Source organism: Anoplopoma fimbria, chromosome 22 (genome assembly GCF_027596085.1).
Source record: "Anoplopoma fimbria isolate UVic2021 breed Golden Eagle Sablefish chromosome 22, Afim_UVic_2022, whole genome shotgun sequence".
Taxonomy (NCBI): domain Eukaryota; kingdom Metazoa; phylum Chordata; class Actinopteri; order Perciformes; family Anoplopomatidae; genus Anoplopoma; species Anoplopoma fimbria.
Genome location: NC_072470.1, coordinates 4,934,586 through 4,949,334, shown reverse-complemented (window position 1 = coordinate 4,949,334; position 14,749 = coordinate 4,934,586). Strand labels below are relative to the sequence as shown.

At 40.7% G+C, this 14,749-nt stretch overlaps 1 protein-coding gene across 1 annotated transcript; it reads left to right on the top strand.

Moving 5' to 3' along the window:
- The first annotated feature begins 1,888 nt into the window (after window positions 1–1,888).
- On the top strand, window positions 1,889–10,531 carry LOC129111898 (filamin A-interacting protein 1-like). The gene is given in 3 exon segments (XM_054624051.1): window positions 1,889–1,987; window positions 6,948–9,409; window positions 9,412–10,531. Coding segments are annotated over 2 exon segments (2,730 nt in total). The 5' UTR covers window positions 1,889–1,987; window positions 6,948–7,062; the 3' UTR covers window positions 9,795–10,531.
- Window positions 10,532–14,749: the final 4,218 nt, after the last annotated feature.

Here is a 14,749-nt window from a genome sequence, read left to right as displayed (position 1 = left end):
TTGCTTAGAGTACACTATGATGGAAGCTTTCTGTTTTACATTTCTGGACTTTAGTTTTTGTGAAGTTGGTTGAGAGATTGTTTTGGACTTAAAGCTGAACATAGCAGCCTCGTTTCCTATCATTACTTTACCTCTGATGTCTAATTACATCCTTTAAAGCTGGAAATTAATGACAGCACAGAGGGGACAACCAGGGACTTGTAATTGTGCTACGTAGCTTTTGGCAGACGTTCAGCCGAGCCATGAAGCCAGGTTGGATGACGTGTGTTGATAGACTACTTATGAAGGTCAAAGATGTACGCCGTGATTGTATTTTTACATTAAAAATCCTTCCTAGTGGGGCTTAAAAATTAATCCAGCAAATCCCTGTGTCCTTGGTTGGCAAAGCTCGTAACATTTAGTAACAGTGACCTCAGCCATTGTGAAGCCATGACATATTTCATTTAGTGGGCAAGAGACAGGAAGAGTCTTGCCCTTGTTATTCGCTTGCACGGCTGGAATCAGTTAACTGCTACATAGTGCCTGAGAGCGCATAGTGACAGAACACACTTTGTGTTTTTACAGACTGATATATGTGACTAATTTGCTGTCTTATTGCATGTCATGCATCGTCGCCTGGACACCAAACATGAGGCCCTGCTGCTGTTGTTGCACCGTGTTTGTCAGGAAGTCGCTACTTGAGTTGCTGGTATGTTTCTGCACCACGCAGTGTCACCGGCCTCATTGTTTGAGTAAACAGGGCAAAGTTTTCTCAGAACAATAGAAACACTGACAGCTAAGCAATAACCTCCCTGAAAAATCTCTCTAAAATTTGCTCCCATCATATGACAATAGATGACGCAGCATGTTAAGACTTTTAAAAGATGGATTTAGTCAGCAGCTTCAGCCTGAGACATGTATGAGATAGGTAAGAGCAGTCTGATAATGAAAGTAAAGACTGAGGCATTGTGAGTCGAACAATGTGCCACTGATAAAGAGCAATGTGTGTTGGCTTAGGCTACGATTACACTGCTGCATGAAAATCCATTATTATGTTTGTGGAGCCATTAGCTTAAAGCCCCTTTTACACACACAGGTGTGTAACTACCCAACCCTCAGATAGTCTCACAATGTTGGCAGCAAAATGAACTATACACCAGTAGTGGAAAATAACAAAGTACATGCACCCAGGTACTGTCGACAAGTGACATTTTGAGGAACGTTTCCTTTTTTCGACTACATTGTAGAGGGAAAATTGTGATTTTCAATACTTTGTTCTGTATGGATAAAACAATAATGGTGTGAGCTTGAACTTTTAAATATGAACACAGCCACGCTAGCTGTGTCCTTTTGTTTCCAGTCTTTATGCTAAGCTAAATGTTAAAACATTTCACACGTCAAAGATCTGTGTTACATGTCTTGTCTTGTTCTTCAGCATTGGTCTCAATTACAAATCCTCTTCCAAGATTTTCTTATTAACTTTGCAAGCCGATTCTTTATTCCCTCACTCAGTTGGCTGAATAAATGACTTTTGTTGACAAGAGCCAGAAGGAAATACTGTAACTCGAACTCCTTGTCTCTCCTCACCTCCTGCCCTGACTCCTGAGTAGCGACAGACTGGGCAGATATTTCACACATTACATACGTCAAGAAAAACCTTCCCGTTTCTCTGCCACATCCTTTAGTTAAACACTTACATCAGGAGACTCGCTCAAACACTCAGAAATACGCACACGCAGGTACACACCACACAGTTACACATGCGAGCAAGCACACCCCCTTCTTGCGAGCCTCTGCAATGCAAAGCTCCATATAAGGACATGCTGATGATGTAATGGTCCATAGGCAGGGAGCACATCCCTTATTGTTTGGTCTGACTGCAGGAATGCCCACATTACAGGCTCTAAGAGAGTGAGACACACACACAGAGAGCAAGAGTTGAGGGTCGGGTGTTGTACGGGAAGATAATGAGCTTATGGCACTGAAGACGGGAAAGCGTTCGGCACAGGTAGGCTCTACTACAAAACTCTGAATTTAAAAGGAAAAGACTTTAAAGACTTTAAGAAAATAGTTCTCCTGATTGGATTAGAGACGTACAGATGTTAAGGGAAGCATCATTTCATGCTGCTGTTCTTGTGTTATACTTTCATAGAGTGTGTTTTAATAGTACTTCTTTTGGAGTAGATTAATATGTTTTGTGTGGTTACTGTAAGTTACTTCTCAGAGCGTTTATCTTTAAAGCGGCTTGTCAAAGAAGTTCTAAAACTTAGGAGAATGTTTTCTAAATCAGCGAAAGCCAACGACAAAGTTACCTCAAAGTATTTAAACAAATCTTGGAAAGTTTTAAATACGTTTTGAAATGTGTTAAATAGTATATAATCCATGGTGGGAATTGAACAAGTCCAAATATATTAACTATTTAGACAGTAATGAATCTCGGTCTTGTCGGAAAGTGTTCTTGACACTTATGACCTTGCAAATTTAATAAATACAGTGTTTATCAATGATTATTTTTTTAGGACTTCACCAAAGAGGTGTTCTGTATTTTAAGGTATCAAGTACTTTTGATGGCTTTTTCTTGTCAGTTGACTAGATGACTGTGGTTGTGAAAATCTCTATTTCAAAAAGAGACTCCTCTGATTAACACTTAGAACTTATAATACATTAATGACACCAATACTAAAGCAATTAGGAGTCCTCTCAAGAACTTATTTACATTAAATGGCAGCTAAGTTTTGAGGAAAGAATCATCTGTTGTGTTTAAATACTATAAGCTGAAGTACTCAGATCTTTTACATAACTAAAAATAGTAATACCACAGTGTAGAAATACTCTGTTAAAAGTAAAAGTCCTGCATTCAAAATATAAAGTAAAAGTAAAAAAGTATTAGTATTAAAATATACTTAAAGTACTCAATTAAATGTACTCATTATGCACGTTAGGATGTGTAACTAAAGTTATCAAATACATGTTGTGGAGTAAAAACTATGATAGTAGTCGGAGTAGAAGTATAAAGCAGCAGAACATGGAAATACTCCAGTAAAGTACCTCAAAATTGGACAGCACTGAGTAAATGTACTCAGTTACTTTCCACCACTGGTATCAACAGCTCTATAATGTATACTCAGGATTTTTAGAAACACTGTGTAATCTAATTCATTAATACACAAAAAAGACACAAACATCACATCTCGTCTCTTTTGGAAACACACCTCTCCATTAACCAAAATCACCACCACTACAGGAAGTTAATAAAAATCAGAGTAACATATTTTACACATGTTGATTGCACTCTGGGGGCATATCACTTAGCCTGAGAGGACTTTACACAGAGTCCACACACTGCATCAATCAGCGTCCCCCCTTTCTAACTCTGTCACACATGAGGGCGCTCGGCCCACCATCCACATGTTAAAGCGGAGGTGGCCATGTGTTTATGCGCAGGATATATCGGTCTGTACATACATGACCTAATCACTTTCTGGTTAGGAAATGACATATGGAACGTGTAACACAGCAATAAGCAGCGGGTGAGCCACAGTTTCCAGCGTCGGGAGCCACGTTTAGAGAGGGAAGCCCTCTGAGAAGCTGTGGCTAGTTGTGACTCCCTGACCACTTTGCTTTACTTTTTGAATGTCATTTATGATAGCAGGCACAACACATATTTACAACAAAGCCAGAAACAAGCCTGTAAAGTAAAGAAATCCCCTTTTGGCACTCCAACCCACCAGTGAAATCTGTGCAACCCTTTCTTTCCATGACATATTAACGACCCCCGGTGGCGGCCATGCCTCCATTTTTAGGGGAAACCAATCTGAATTTGGTGCCTGTTGCAAAGGTTGTACAGGCTGTAGAGTGGGTGGTAAGGTGCCTTGTAATGTTGATAGCTATGAAACTTTAATGTCACCAGCTTTATGTGAAGCACTTTACTATTTATTCCTCCAAAATTATGTTTTTTCAAGCTGTACGGTTCTTTGCTCTATAACGACGTGAGATAAAACATGATGGGGAGGGAAATGTGGGGAAGTTCTGTGTAGATCAGCCGTAATATTTATGTATTCCCTGAACACATGCGGCAACTGCTTCTTCTGACTTATATCTGATGTCAAAGCTGGTTATTCGAGCTATTACTACTCCTTAAAGTGTGGTTGGTCTCCATAATTTGAGGGTCAGCTGCAAGATTTTTTCACCAAAAGGTGACTCATCTACTGTCCCTCCTATTATATTACATGCAGACCTGCAGGTCTACAATAAAATACATCTAGCTACAGAAATGCTCTCAGACTTGGCTCTGTCGGCTAAATACACTCATCTATGTGTGTGTGCCTGATGAGAAAAAGTTCAACATTTCCTCATGTACCACAAAGTTCATTGGGAATAGCGTGATATAGTCCCATAAAGGGCTAGAAGTAATTTCACCGGTGTGAGCCAAGCAGCGTGTTTTGGGCACATGAGCCATGTCGTTTCCTCTCAAAGGATTTACCTTTATTAGAGCAAAGTGCCCCTTTCAAGCTGCAGTATACAGGATTTATATCCTGTTCAGGACTTAGAAGTATTTAAAACACAGTTCCCAGCCCCGTCCATGGAACTAAGTACATTTCTCTTTCTATTTTTGGCCGATGACATCACTAGAAAAACAGCGAGGACTGAGATAAGAGATTGAATAAACAGTGATTAGAGGCGACAGGCTAAATCGCAGGAGAGACGTCTGCTAGTTTCACTTAACAACTGAGAGTTTTACGTCCACAATCCATTCGGAGAAAAATGTAATTTTTCAACACATGCATGTTCCAAGATAAGGCTCTGTGCACGCCACTCTTATCCAGAGTCCTTGAAAGTTAAGATGATTAAAATAGTTTATCAACAGGCAGGGAGTATATTCTGTAACAAGGGCAAAGTTAAAGTCAACAAAGCTATACAGAAAAATATTCTGAGCACCTGGAATACCAACAGAAAAAGTAGAAAGGAGTCTACAAAAACTTAAGGGGGGGAGTAAGGTTTGCTTTATAGGTTATATAATGACTAAAAAGGCAGCCCTGTCATCCAAAAAGCCAGATTTTTAACTTAAATCAAAGAAGAAATAAAAAAAACTGTGTTTAAAGTAATGCATTTTAAATTCTATTTGGAGTTAAGTACATATATTAGCTTCAAAATATACTATACTAAAAATGCAACTGCTTAAGGGCCCATTTAGAATAATACATTATTAATAATACATGTTGGATTACAATCACTAATGCATTAATGTGTAGGCACTTGTGATGCTGGGTAGCCTTATTTATAATAAGTCATAATAAAGTTACTCAAAATTGTATACAGCACTTGAGTAAATGACTTTCCATCACTGCAAAATGTTAACAACCAACACTATAACCTGTGTGAATGGCAGATCCTTGTTAGACTTTTATTTTCGGTTTCAACTTGATACAGTTTACATAAAATCAAGTTTACAACATACTTCATAACAAATAATAATAGCGTTCTTGCTTATTGAAACGTGGCCCCATAAATCTTCTAATCCACCCAAACCACACTAATAATTACTCTTATGCATACCCTTATAATATTTCATTGAGCATTGTTCGGTCTGGATCCAATTGCAACACATGGATGCAGTTACACATGCCCCCCTACCCGCTCCCACCCTTTAGCAGCTACCGGAGAAAGAAGTGTCATACTGCTGAGAAGCGACCCGCCCTTCTACACTTACATCATGGCCCACAATCCAAGTGTGCATGTGGAATAAGTGATCCCTGAGAGTGTGTGTTTGTGTGTGTGGGGGGATTTCTGTATGAACTCTGTGGGACTGTAATTGCCTTTGAAGCAGGGGGAATTCCTTTAAATGTATAGAAGAAGAAAAAACAGGGAGGGTAGATGGTGGCGGTGGTTTTGGTAAGGGGGAGGAGGGGTGGTAGTAGAGAGGAACCCCTTAATTAAAGGATTGTTCCATGCCAGTGGGCCATCTGTGTGGAAATGCCTGGCAGCTGCACACACAGCAGACATAACATACTTTCCCCCTGGGACTGTAGGCACTTTGGCATAGTGATGTATGCATGTGCGAGATGTACTGACCCTGGCTACACACTGCAACTACATATAACAGCACACGTGCATTGTACTTTGACATAATATGAGTATTTTGTAGCCCACCAGGGTTTTGTAGATAGAAATTTGAGATAAAAGTAGTTGTGGAAATATAAATATCCCATATATCCCACAAAACGATTTTTCACCTTACGGTATTTGGTTTTTAGTCTGCAGTAGTGAATTTCAACATCCTCCTGGTCAGACATGCCGTCATCATTTTTACAGTATTGCTCATCTTATCTGGTGAGATCATTTTCAGAGGTCAACGTTAACGTTTGGCTGCATGTCTGTCTTTTCACATTATTTCCCAGAGGACTTTATCGGCCATATGTTGCACTGTCAAATACTATGGAAAGTGATCGTTAAACTCAAGGCCTAATATTTACAGCAGTAACTCAGGTTTCCAAACCATAGGCGAATAAGTTGGCAACAAGGGAACAAAAAGAAATGCAACCACTGGTATTTCAGACTCCCAACCTGAGAGAGTTAAAGTAATGCTTTTTATGATGTGTTAAATTTTCCATGACAGAAAAACGTTAGTCCGCCTCAGAAATGCGAGGAAAATAACAGTGTTTATGATGTGTCGGCGCTTGGAGAAGTGGGCCAAATTGGTAATGACAGTGGGGATCTAGAGTTTCTCGGGCACCTTTCATATATGACATAGGGAAATATAAAAAGGCTGACATTTTCAATTTATCAATAATTTAAATATGTGGTGGTCCAAGATTCACTCGAAAAATGAATGTGCAGCTTATAGAAAGTGCAACTGCAGGGGAAAGTAACAATTTTGCAAACACTTTTTCTATTTTAAGTTCATCTATATATATATATATATATATACACATCAAAAAACAGGTTTGCTTTGTTTTTGTTTTTTACAGGTTGAAGCTGTTAATTGATCAGGATAAGGCCTACCAAGAAAGAAAGGACGACGAGAACAACAAAAAGGTCACCAGTCTGAAGGAGGAGCTGACAAAACTCAAGTCGTTTGCGTTGATGGTCGTGGATGAACAGCAGCGTCTCACTGAGCAGCTCAATCAACAAACAGCAAAGGTCCAAGAACTGAGTGCCACTGCTTCACAAGCCCAGGAGGAGCTGAGCTCAGCTAATGCCCGTCTGCAGGAAGAGGAGCAAAAGGTCTTTCGCTTGGAGGCTGAGCTGCGTGACCAAGGAGGTCGATACCATCAGGAACAAGAAGCCATGACTGCCAAACTGACCAGCGAGGATGCCCAAAGCAGGCAGCTGCGCCAGAAGATGTCAACTCTCAGCAGGCAGCTCGATGAGCTGGAGGAGACCAACAAGACCCTGCGCAGAGCTGAGGAGGAACTGCTGGAGCTGAGGGACAAAATCAGCCGTGGTGATTGTGGAAACTCTAGCCTCATGTCTGAGCTGGAAGAGTTAAGGAAAAGGGTACTTGAAATGGAAGGAAAGGATGAAGAGTTGATCAGAATGGAGGACCACTGCAGGGACCTCAACAAGAAACTGGAGAAAGAGGCCAATCAAAGCAGGAGCTTGAAGGCTGAAGTCGATAAACTGAACCACAGAATTATGGACTTGGAGAAATTAGAGGACGCATTCAGCAAGAGCAAACAAGAATGCAACTCTCTCAAAAGTAACCTGGAGAAGGAGAGGACGGTGTCAAAGGTCCTGACCAGTGAGCTGGAAGTCTTGAAAGTCAGGGTCAAAGAACTGGAGGCTGCTGAAAACCAACTGGGAAAGACAGAGCTGACACTGAAAGAAGATCTAACCAAGTTAAAGACTCTGACAGTCATGCTGGTGGATGAGAGGAAGGCGATGGCAGAGAAGCTAAAGCAAATGGAGAACAAGGTCCAGAACAGCACTGGCAAACTTCAAGCTGAACAGGACAAAGTTACATCAGTCACAGAGAAGCTAATTGATGAGAGCAAGAAAGCACTGAGGTCAAAGGCTGAGCTGGAGGAGAAAATGTGCAACGCTACAAAGGAAAGGGATGACTTGAAGGCCAAGTTGCTTTCTGAGGAGGAAAAGAGCAATGATTTGGAGTCTAAAATCAACATGATGAAGAAAAGGTTGCAGTCGCTTGAGAACATGGAAAGAGAATACGTGAGAAGCAAAGCTAAAGAAGAGAACATCAAAACACCCATTGCTAACCGCTTCCAACAAGAAGACAACAAAGTAAAGGATTTGACGCAGGAGGTTGAACGCCTCAGGCGCAAATTAAAGGACATGAAGGTGGTAGAAGGAGACCTCTTAAAAACAGAGGAGTTTGAATCACTGGAGAAAAGATTCACCAATGAACAAGAGAAAGGTAAAGCCTTGATGGAGGAGCTGGAAATATCCAGACAGGAACTTTCAAAGTACCAACTGGCTGAAAAGAAAGAGTGCAACCAAGAGCATGTTCTTTATAAACGCCTGAAGGACGAGGAGGCAAAGTCCAGTCATTTGACCAGAGAGGTAGCAGCTCTGAAGGAGAAGATCCATGAATACATGGGAACAGAGGAGTCCATCTGCCGCATGAAAACTGACCACTCTACGCTCCAAAGGAAACTGACCCAACAGGAGGTCAGAAACAAAGAACTGGCCAGAGAAATGGAGACACTCACGAGAGAGCTTGAGCGATACAGGCGCTTCAGCAAAAGTCTTCGCCCTGGCATGAATGGAAGGCGCTTTTCAGACCTTCATGTTTCCACCAAGGAAGTTCAGACGGAGCCACTTGACGTCATGTCTCCCAACTGTATGACTATGGCTCCACTGGAACGCGCTGTGGTGAACGGGAAGCTGTACGACGAGAGCGAACCCGAAGATAACGCAAATTACAGCAACGAGATTCAGCTCAGCAAATGCAGCCCGGCGCTGATCACTAATGTAAATAATCTAAACAACCTGAGAAGAGCCCGAGTGCCGTTGCTTAAAAACAAAGACACGCCCCATCAGGTGAACGGTAAAGTGCAACCACGACAGAATGGTAACCACGTTCAGCCGGGGGATGTCGTGTTGACCCACAGTCCTGGGCAGCCTCTGCACATTAAAGTGACTCCTGACCACGGACACAACACAGCAACGCTAGAGATCACCAGCCCGACCACAGAAAACACCCAGTCGTTCACCAGTACTGCCGTCATACCCACAAGTGGAGGTCCACCCAAACAGAGAATTACCATCATCCAGAATGCTTCCCTATCCCCGACTGCTAAATCCATTTCCCCCAAATCCAAAGGTTCCCCAATCTCTGACGAACTGTGTTCACCAGATAGAGCCCTGTCACCTTTCACGATGGCTACATACTCCAGAGCAATGACTCCAGACTCTTGTGGCTCTGTGACACCAGACAGAGCCATGTCTCCTATACAAATTGTGTCGGTCACGACAGGCACCCCGAACGCTCCCTCTCCACGGAGCCAGTGGAGGTTCTCGGAGGGCACGCCATCTTCCGTGTGACGCCGGAGAGGCAAAGCAACTGGCAGGTCCAGAGGTCTAACAGCTCTGGGCCAAACCTCATCACCACGGAGGACAACAAAATCCACATTCACTTAGGGAGCCCCTTCATTCAGAGCATCAGCACGCCGACGCAATCACTGAGTCCATGCCACACACCTGGACTCCAGGAGCAAAGGACTCAGGTGCTTGCAAATTGCAGCACTCCTACTGCAAAAGGCAGCAGCAAAATTACAAGTAGCATCACGATTAAGCCCACCTCCACCCCAATCCAAAGGCCATCACAAATTACAGTAAGTAATGTCTATGATTGACCTGATAACCCCCAAAACCCTCCATCACATCCATTGTTACTGAATCCTGCCCATGACATCCAATTAGACCCCTAAACCCCAACTCTATACCCCAATACATTTACATGTCAGTTTTACTTGATTTATGTTTTATTCTTAAAACCAGGGTTTGAATGTTTCCTTTTTACTTTGGTTGGTTTGCTTGGTTCTGTGTGATTAAGTTCCAAAAATTGTTTGCCTGCATGAGAAAACAATACCATTTTAAAGCACTAGAACATTTGATTTAATTTGACATAACACCAGGTTTTAACTTATGTGCACTTACTGTATTGTACTCAGTGGCCATTTTGCCATGTAGTCAGACTATTCACACTGATGTATCATACCAGTTTTTATACTTCATATTACACATACTGCATTATGATTAAGTTGTTTGGTTTTCTGAGAATTAAAGTGTGCAAAAATAATTGTTATGTTTTATAGTTTGTCATCCATGCTTGCCAATTTCATTTATTCACTAAATCCAGCATGTTCTGAATGTGTAAAATTAAAAAAAAATAATCTGAGAAAAAATGTGATTAAATTGAAATCAGTTGTTTGATTTGATTTTTGGTGCATGCACAGTAACTTTTTAACACTTGAGATTGCAATCGAATGTGTTCATGTTAAACCATTAATAGTCAAAGGGTTAAAACTCACTTTCTCAGATTTGAGCATAAAGACTGTCAAGACTTTGTTAGACCTAATTAAATGATACCCAAGTGGAAGAGTTGTCTGAAAAAACCTTTGTGCTCACACTTGACCCAGTTTACAGGACAAAAAAATCATAGGCTGATGTCATAGTTTCTTTTTACATCCAGCACACAGAAACCCAGAGACCGAGAATTAAAACCAGCGTGATGTGAACTTGGTGTCTTTAGATGATACAACGGAAACTCTGCTCGAAACCTTTAAACCTCAGAGTGGTGCTCCATAAAGCTGCTGTTGGAGGTGAATCTAAAAAAAGTCTGTGATTTGGTAGTATTACAGTTTCTCTTCTCCACTGGACTTTCATATATAACTAAATTATGGTTTGGATAGTAGTTTAGTGAAACATGGTTACCATTAACAACATGATTCCAGTTGCGATCACACAGTATATAACACAAACTCAGCAAGGTTGATCTCTCTCTGGTCCTCAATGACAAACTAAACCAACAGCAGATAAAAACAGTGGTTATTTAAGCTATTAATACTCTCCGTTTACTTTGGCCATCATCCAACATGTTGAGGTGTCCTTGAGCAAAACACTCAATACCCACTGAGTGCTGGGGGAATTGCTCTAAAAAAGATCTATCTGGGATTGACATGTTATGACAAAGAAAATGCTTAAAATCAAATCTTTCAGTGCTGGAAGAAAGATGAAAACCCGCCATTTGTTGCCCATTTTATATATATATACATACATATGCACCCCAGGAAACAGACTTTAAACATATAAAGGCCTTCCAGAAAACCTGATACGTCTCAGAAACACTAATTTATTTGTTGATAGTTTAATCTCAGTGGTCTTTTAGCATAAAGTCTCACTTAGCCTGCTATTCATCGGGTAGTAACCCAAAACGTCTGGTTTATTTTGATTTCTCCCATGAATCATGTGCTTTGAAATGAATCATCAGAACAACTTATGAATGTTTCTCTGTGTATATGCATTCTTCTACATGTGGTTTTATGTGCCCACAGTGGAAAACTTTACCACATACGTGCGATTTGTTAATTTTACATCTGTACCGAAGGTCAGAAGACGATGATGATGAGGGGATGGAGACTGAAAGACAGGAATGGAAGGGATGTGGGAGAGGATACAGTGGGGAGGATGTGGGATGATCTGTCACAGGACATTCATTAATGTGTTGTCTCAATACAACGCTAATGCAGGAAAAAATAAATGTTAATGAGAAAGTAACTGCCAAGTTGAATAACCACACAGTTTTTCTTACAGTAGGATTTGGTAAATCTGAAGAAGTATAATAGGAGTTTATTAAGTATATAAAAATATAATGTGCCCATTAACTATGATAGTCTGAGGGCACTGAGACGTCTGAATATGAACTGTAGTGGGGCTTCACATGCATGCATTATTTTACAAGGACAGATACACAGCCGTACATTTCAAATGCTATCTTGGGGTTTCAGATGGATTAGCTGGCTTTCAAAGAATGCATGCAGAGTAAATTGAAACAAACTGTATATTTCTGGGGATTAAGTGTGTTTATCAGACACTGGTTAGTGTTGTTTGCTTCACACACGGAGCTCAACATCAATACAATATAGTGGAAAAGCTAACAATGCTAGCTCCAAACTTGTCATCAAATTCTCCCCACACTCTGTTTACTGTGTCAAAGAAGAAACAGCCACTAAGGACAACAGTCCAAAGACATGAAGGCAAATTATGTCACAAAGTACTTCAGGATTCATCCTCCTTTCCTAACTCTTAAATACATTTTACAAAAATAAAATAAATATAAAATCAAATGAGCTTGAATTAGATGCAACATTCCTCTTTACTGTACAAGAAGCAGACAAACCGAGCTGATAAATTCACAAACATACTATAAAGCACATACCAAGCTGTCAGTGTCACTTAGACGAAGCAAGACAACTGTTGCAGGAAAACGCCAAACCCAACCAAAACACACACATACACACACATCAGTGTGACAAGGAGGAGATGATTAAATCAAGCATTAAATTGAATGAGTGTGAAGGAGCGCAGCTGGAGAAACCGGATCCAAAGCAGTCTGGGCGCAATGAAATGATGCAGGGGCTAAACAAGATGCTATTCATTAGACCACTACTTGAGAAAGCATCCAGCAGCTGGGATTACTGTCTGCGACCTCAATTACTCCCTGACTCACTTTAGACCTTCTTGTATCATAAACTGTCCTCATCTGGTTCAGCCGAGGAGGACAGATCTGCTCGTGGTACCCGGCCAGACTGATAGAATGAGTATCAAGTGACACGCTGGGAGCCAAAGAGTATTGCATTGAAAAGCCTAGAGTGGTGCTTCTGTTGGCTGAGAAGGGAGGGAGTAATCACTCTAAACTCACAATGACGCTGCTGATTGAAAGCAGCACTTTTTGGGGGGGGTGAAATAAAACAGAAAAACACCAAACATTGTAATGGAATTTTTAATATTATAAACATGATTTAATCAGCTACTGATAAAGTGCAGCCAAGAAGGTTTAATTACCAATCTGCACGCCAGAAAGAGGAGTTGAGTATTACCCTGCAGGCGAGAGCGGATTTCCTCCTTTGAGCCCACAATGCTAATAACAGCCGAGGGATTTGCTCACCTTGACCGACAGGCACAATAAAACCAAGGAAGGATAATAAACAGTGGTATGGGGCCTTTCGCTAAACAAAAGGCTTCATACTGCGTGTGAGAGGGGCAGACACTGTGAAAGTAGCCTCGCTCCCACCGCAACACAAGCACCAAAACAAACCCCGTGTTTTGTTGCCACGGAAACAGCCGGGCCCGTAATGCAGAGCGCGGGGCAGAGGAAGTACTTAGTTGAAGTCCTGCTGCACCGCTGATATACGAGAGAACAAAGCCGCACATTAAGGCCTCTCTCCATGCAGAATCAACAACACTCCCCTGACGTGGAGCCTCGTACAGATTTTCTGGACCATTACCTTCGCTGGAGCAAAGGCCCTACTTATTCTGAAATTTATACCCTGTATGAATATTTAGGGATATAGTTCACTGCACGTTTTTGTTAATTCTCAAAACCTCAAGTCGCACATGAACATATCCAAGTGCTTTTTTCTCAAGCGGGACGTTTTGGTTGTGTTGCTTGGGAATAAAGTGATGAAACTCATGGAAACACTGAGGAGTTTCAGTTTTACTCAGCTGCAGAAGTGTAGAGCAGATCCATGGGACATTTTGTTAAATAGGGAGCTCTTTGTCTCTGTTGCAAAATGCTTTTTTTTGTCTCAATCAGACATACAGATATCTAAAATGCTGCAGTAATTAATTGAAATGGATTATCCGGGGTGGTTTGCAACAGTATGTTGTCAGCACTTTCTGCAAAATGCAATTACCTTTTGCAAAATAGGTGCAGAAAAAAAAAGAATAACCAGGCTGTGACAATTATATGTGCCAATTACATCCCTCGGTAACTTTGAAGTAACTAATTGTGTACCGAGTACAGAGTGATTAGGAACCAACAAACTATAAGCTTGAAAATGAATAGATAGACTCAGACATCTATGTTCTTATAATTATTAAATGTATGATTTATAGAGCTAATTTAGAAATCGAGACACGTGAATACAATATAATAACATGAAATTTAAAGGAGTATTTTGTGGCCAACATTCATGCTGCTGAGGTTACTCATGACTGTGGAAACATCTTATCACAGTAAACAGGATACTGTTTCTACTGTATGAGGGCCGGTACTACCTCAGTCTGCTGGCCCGCTGCAGCACATGTAAACACGTTGATTGAAATGTGATTACACAGTAAACGGAGCAGCAAGTTGTTTGAGAATCTGAGAAATGTGATGTTTCCCACGATATTTTCTCTTCTTGTATGCAGACCGTGCTGAAAAAGACAAACACTGGTTACCTAGCAACAAACTCACACGTCATTGATAATGCTATAAACTGGGTTATTAGGGACAGCTACGAAAAAACTATTTTATTGGAAAGAGAGCAATCTCTAAGTTTTTCACAAGTTACAGGAGGTAAATAATTAAAACAAAACAAAAATTCTAGGGCTGCAGCTAAAAAATATTTTCATTTTCTATTCATCTTATTGATTAATTGACTAATTGTTTTGTCTATAAATGTAAATAAAAAATGCCTTCTATAATCCATTAGATAAAGCAGCTTTACACGTTTCACATTATTTGAATTGATCTTTGGTAAAAGCACACTTATAAGTAAATGATGTACAAAAGACAGACAACAGAAAATGTAATTATTGAAGT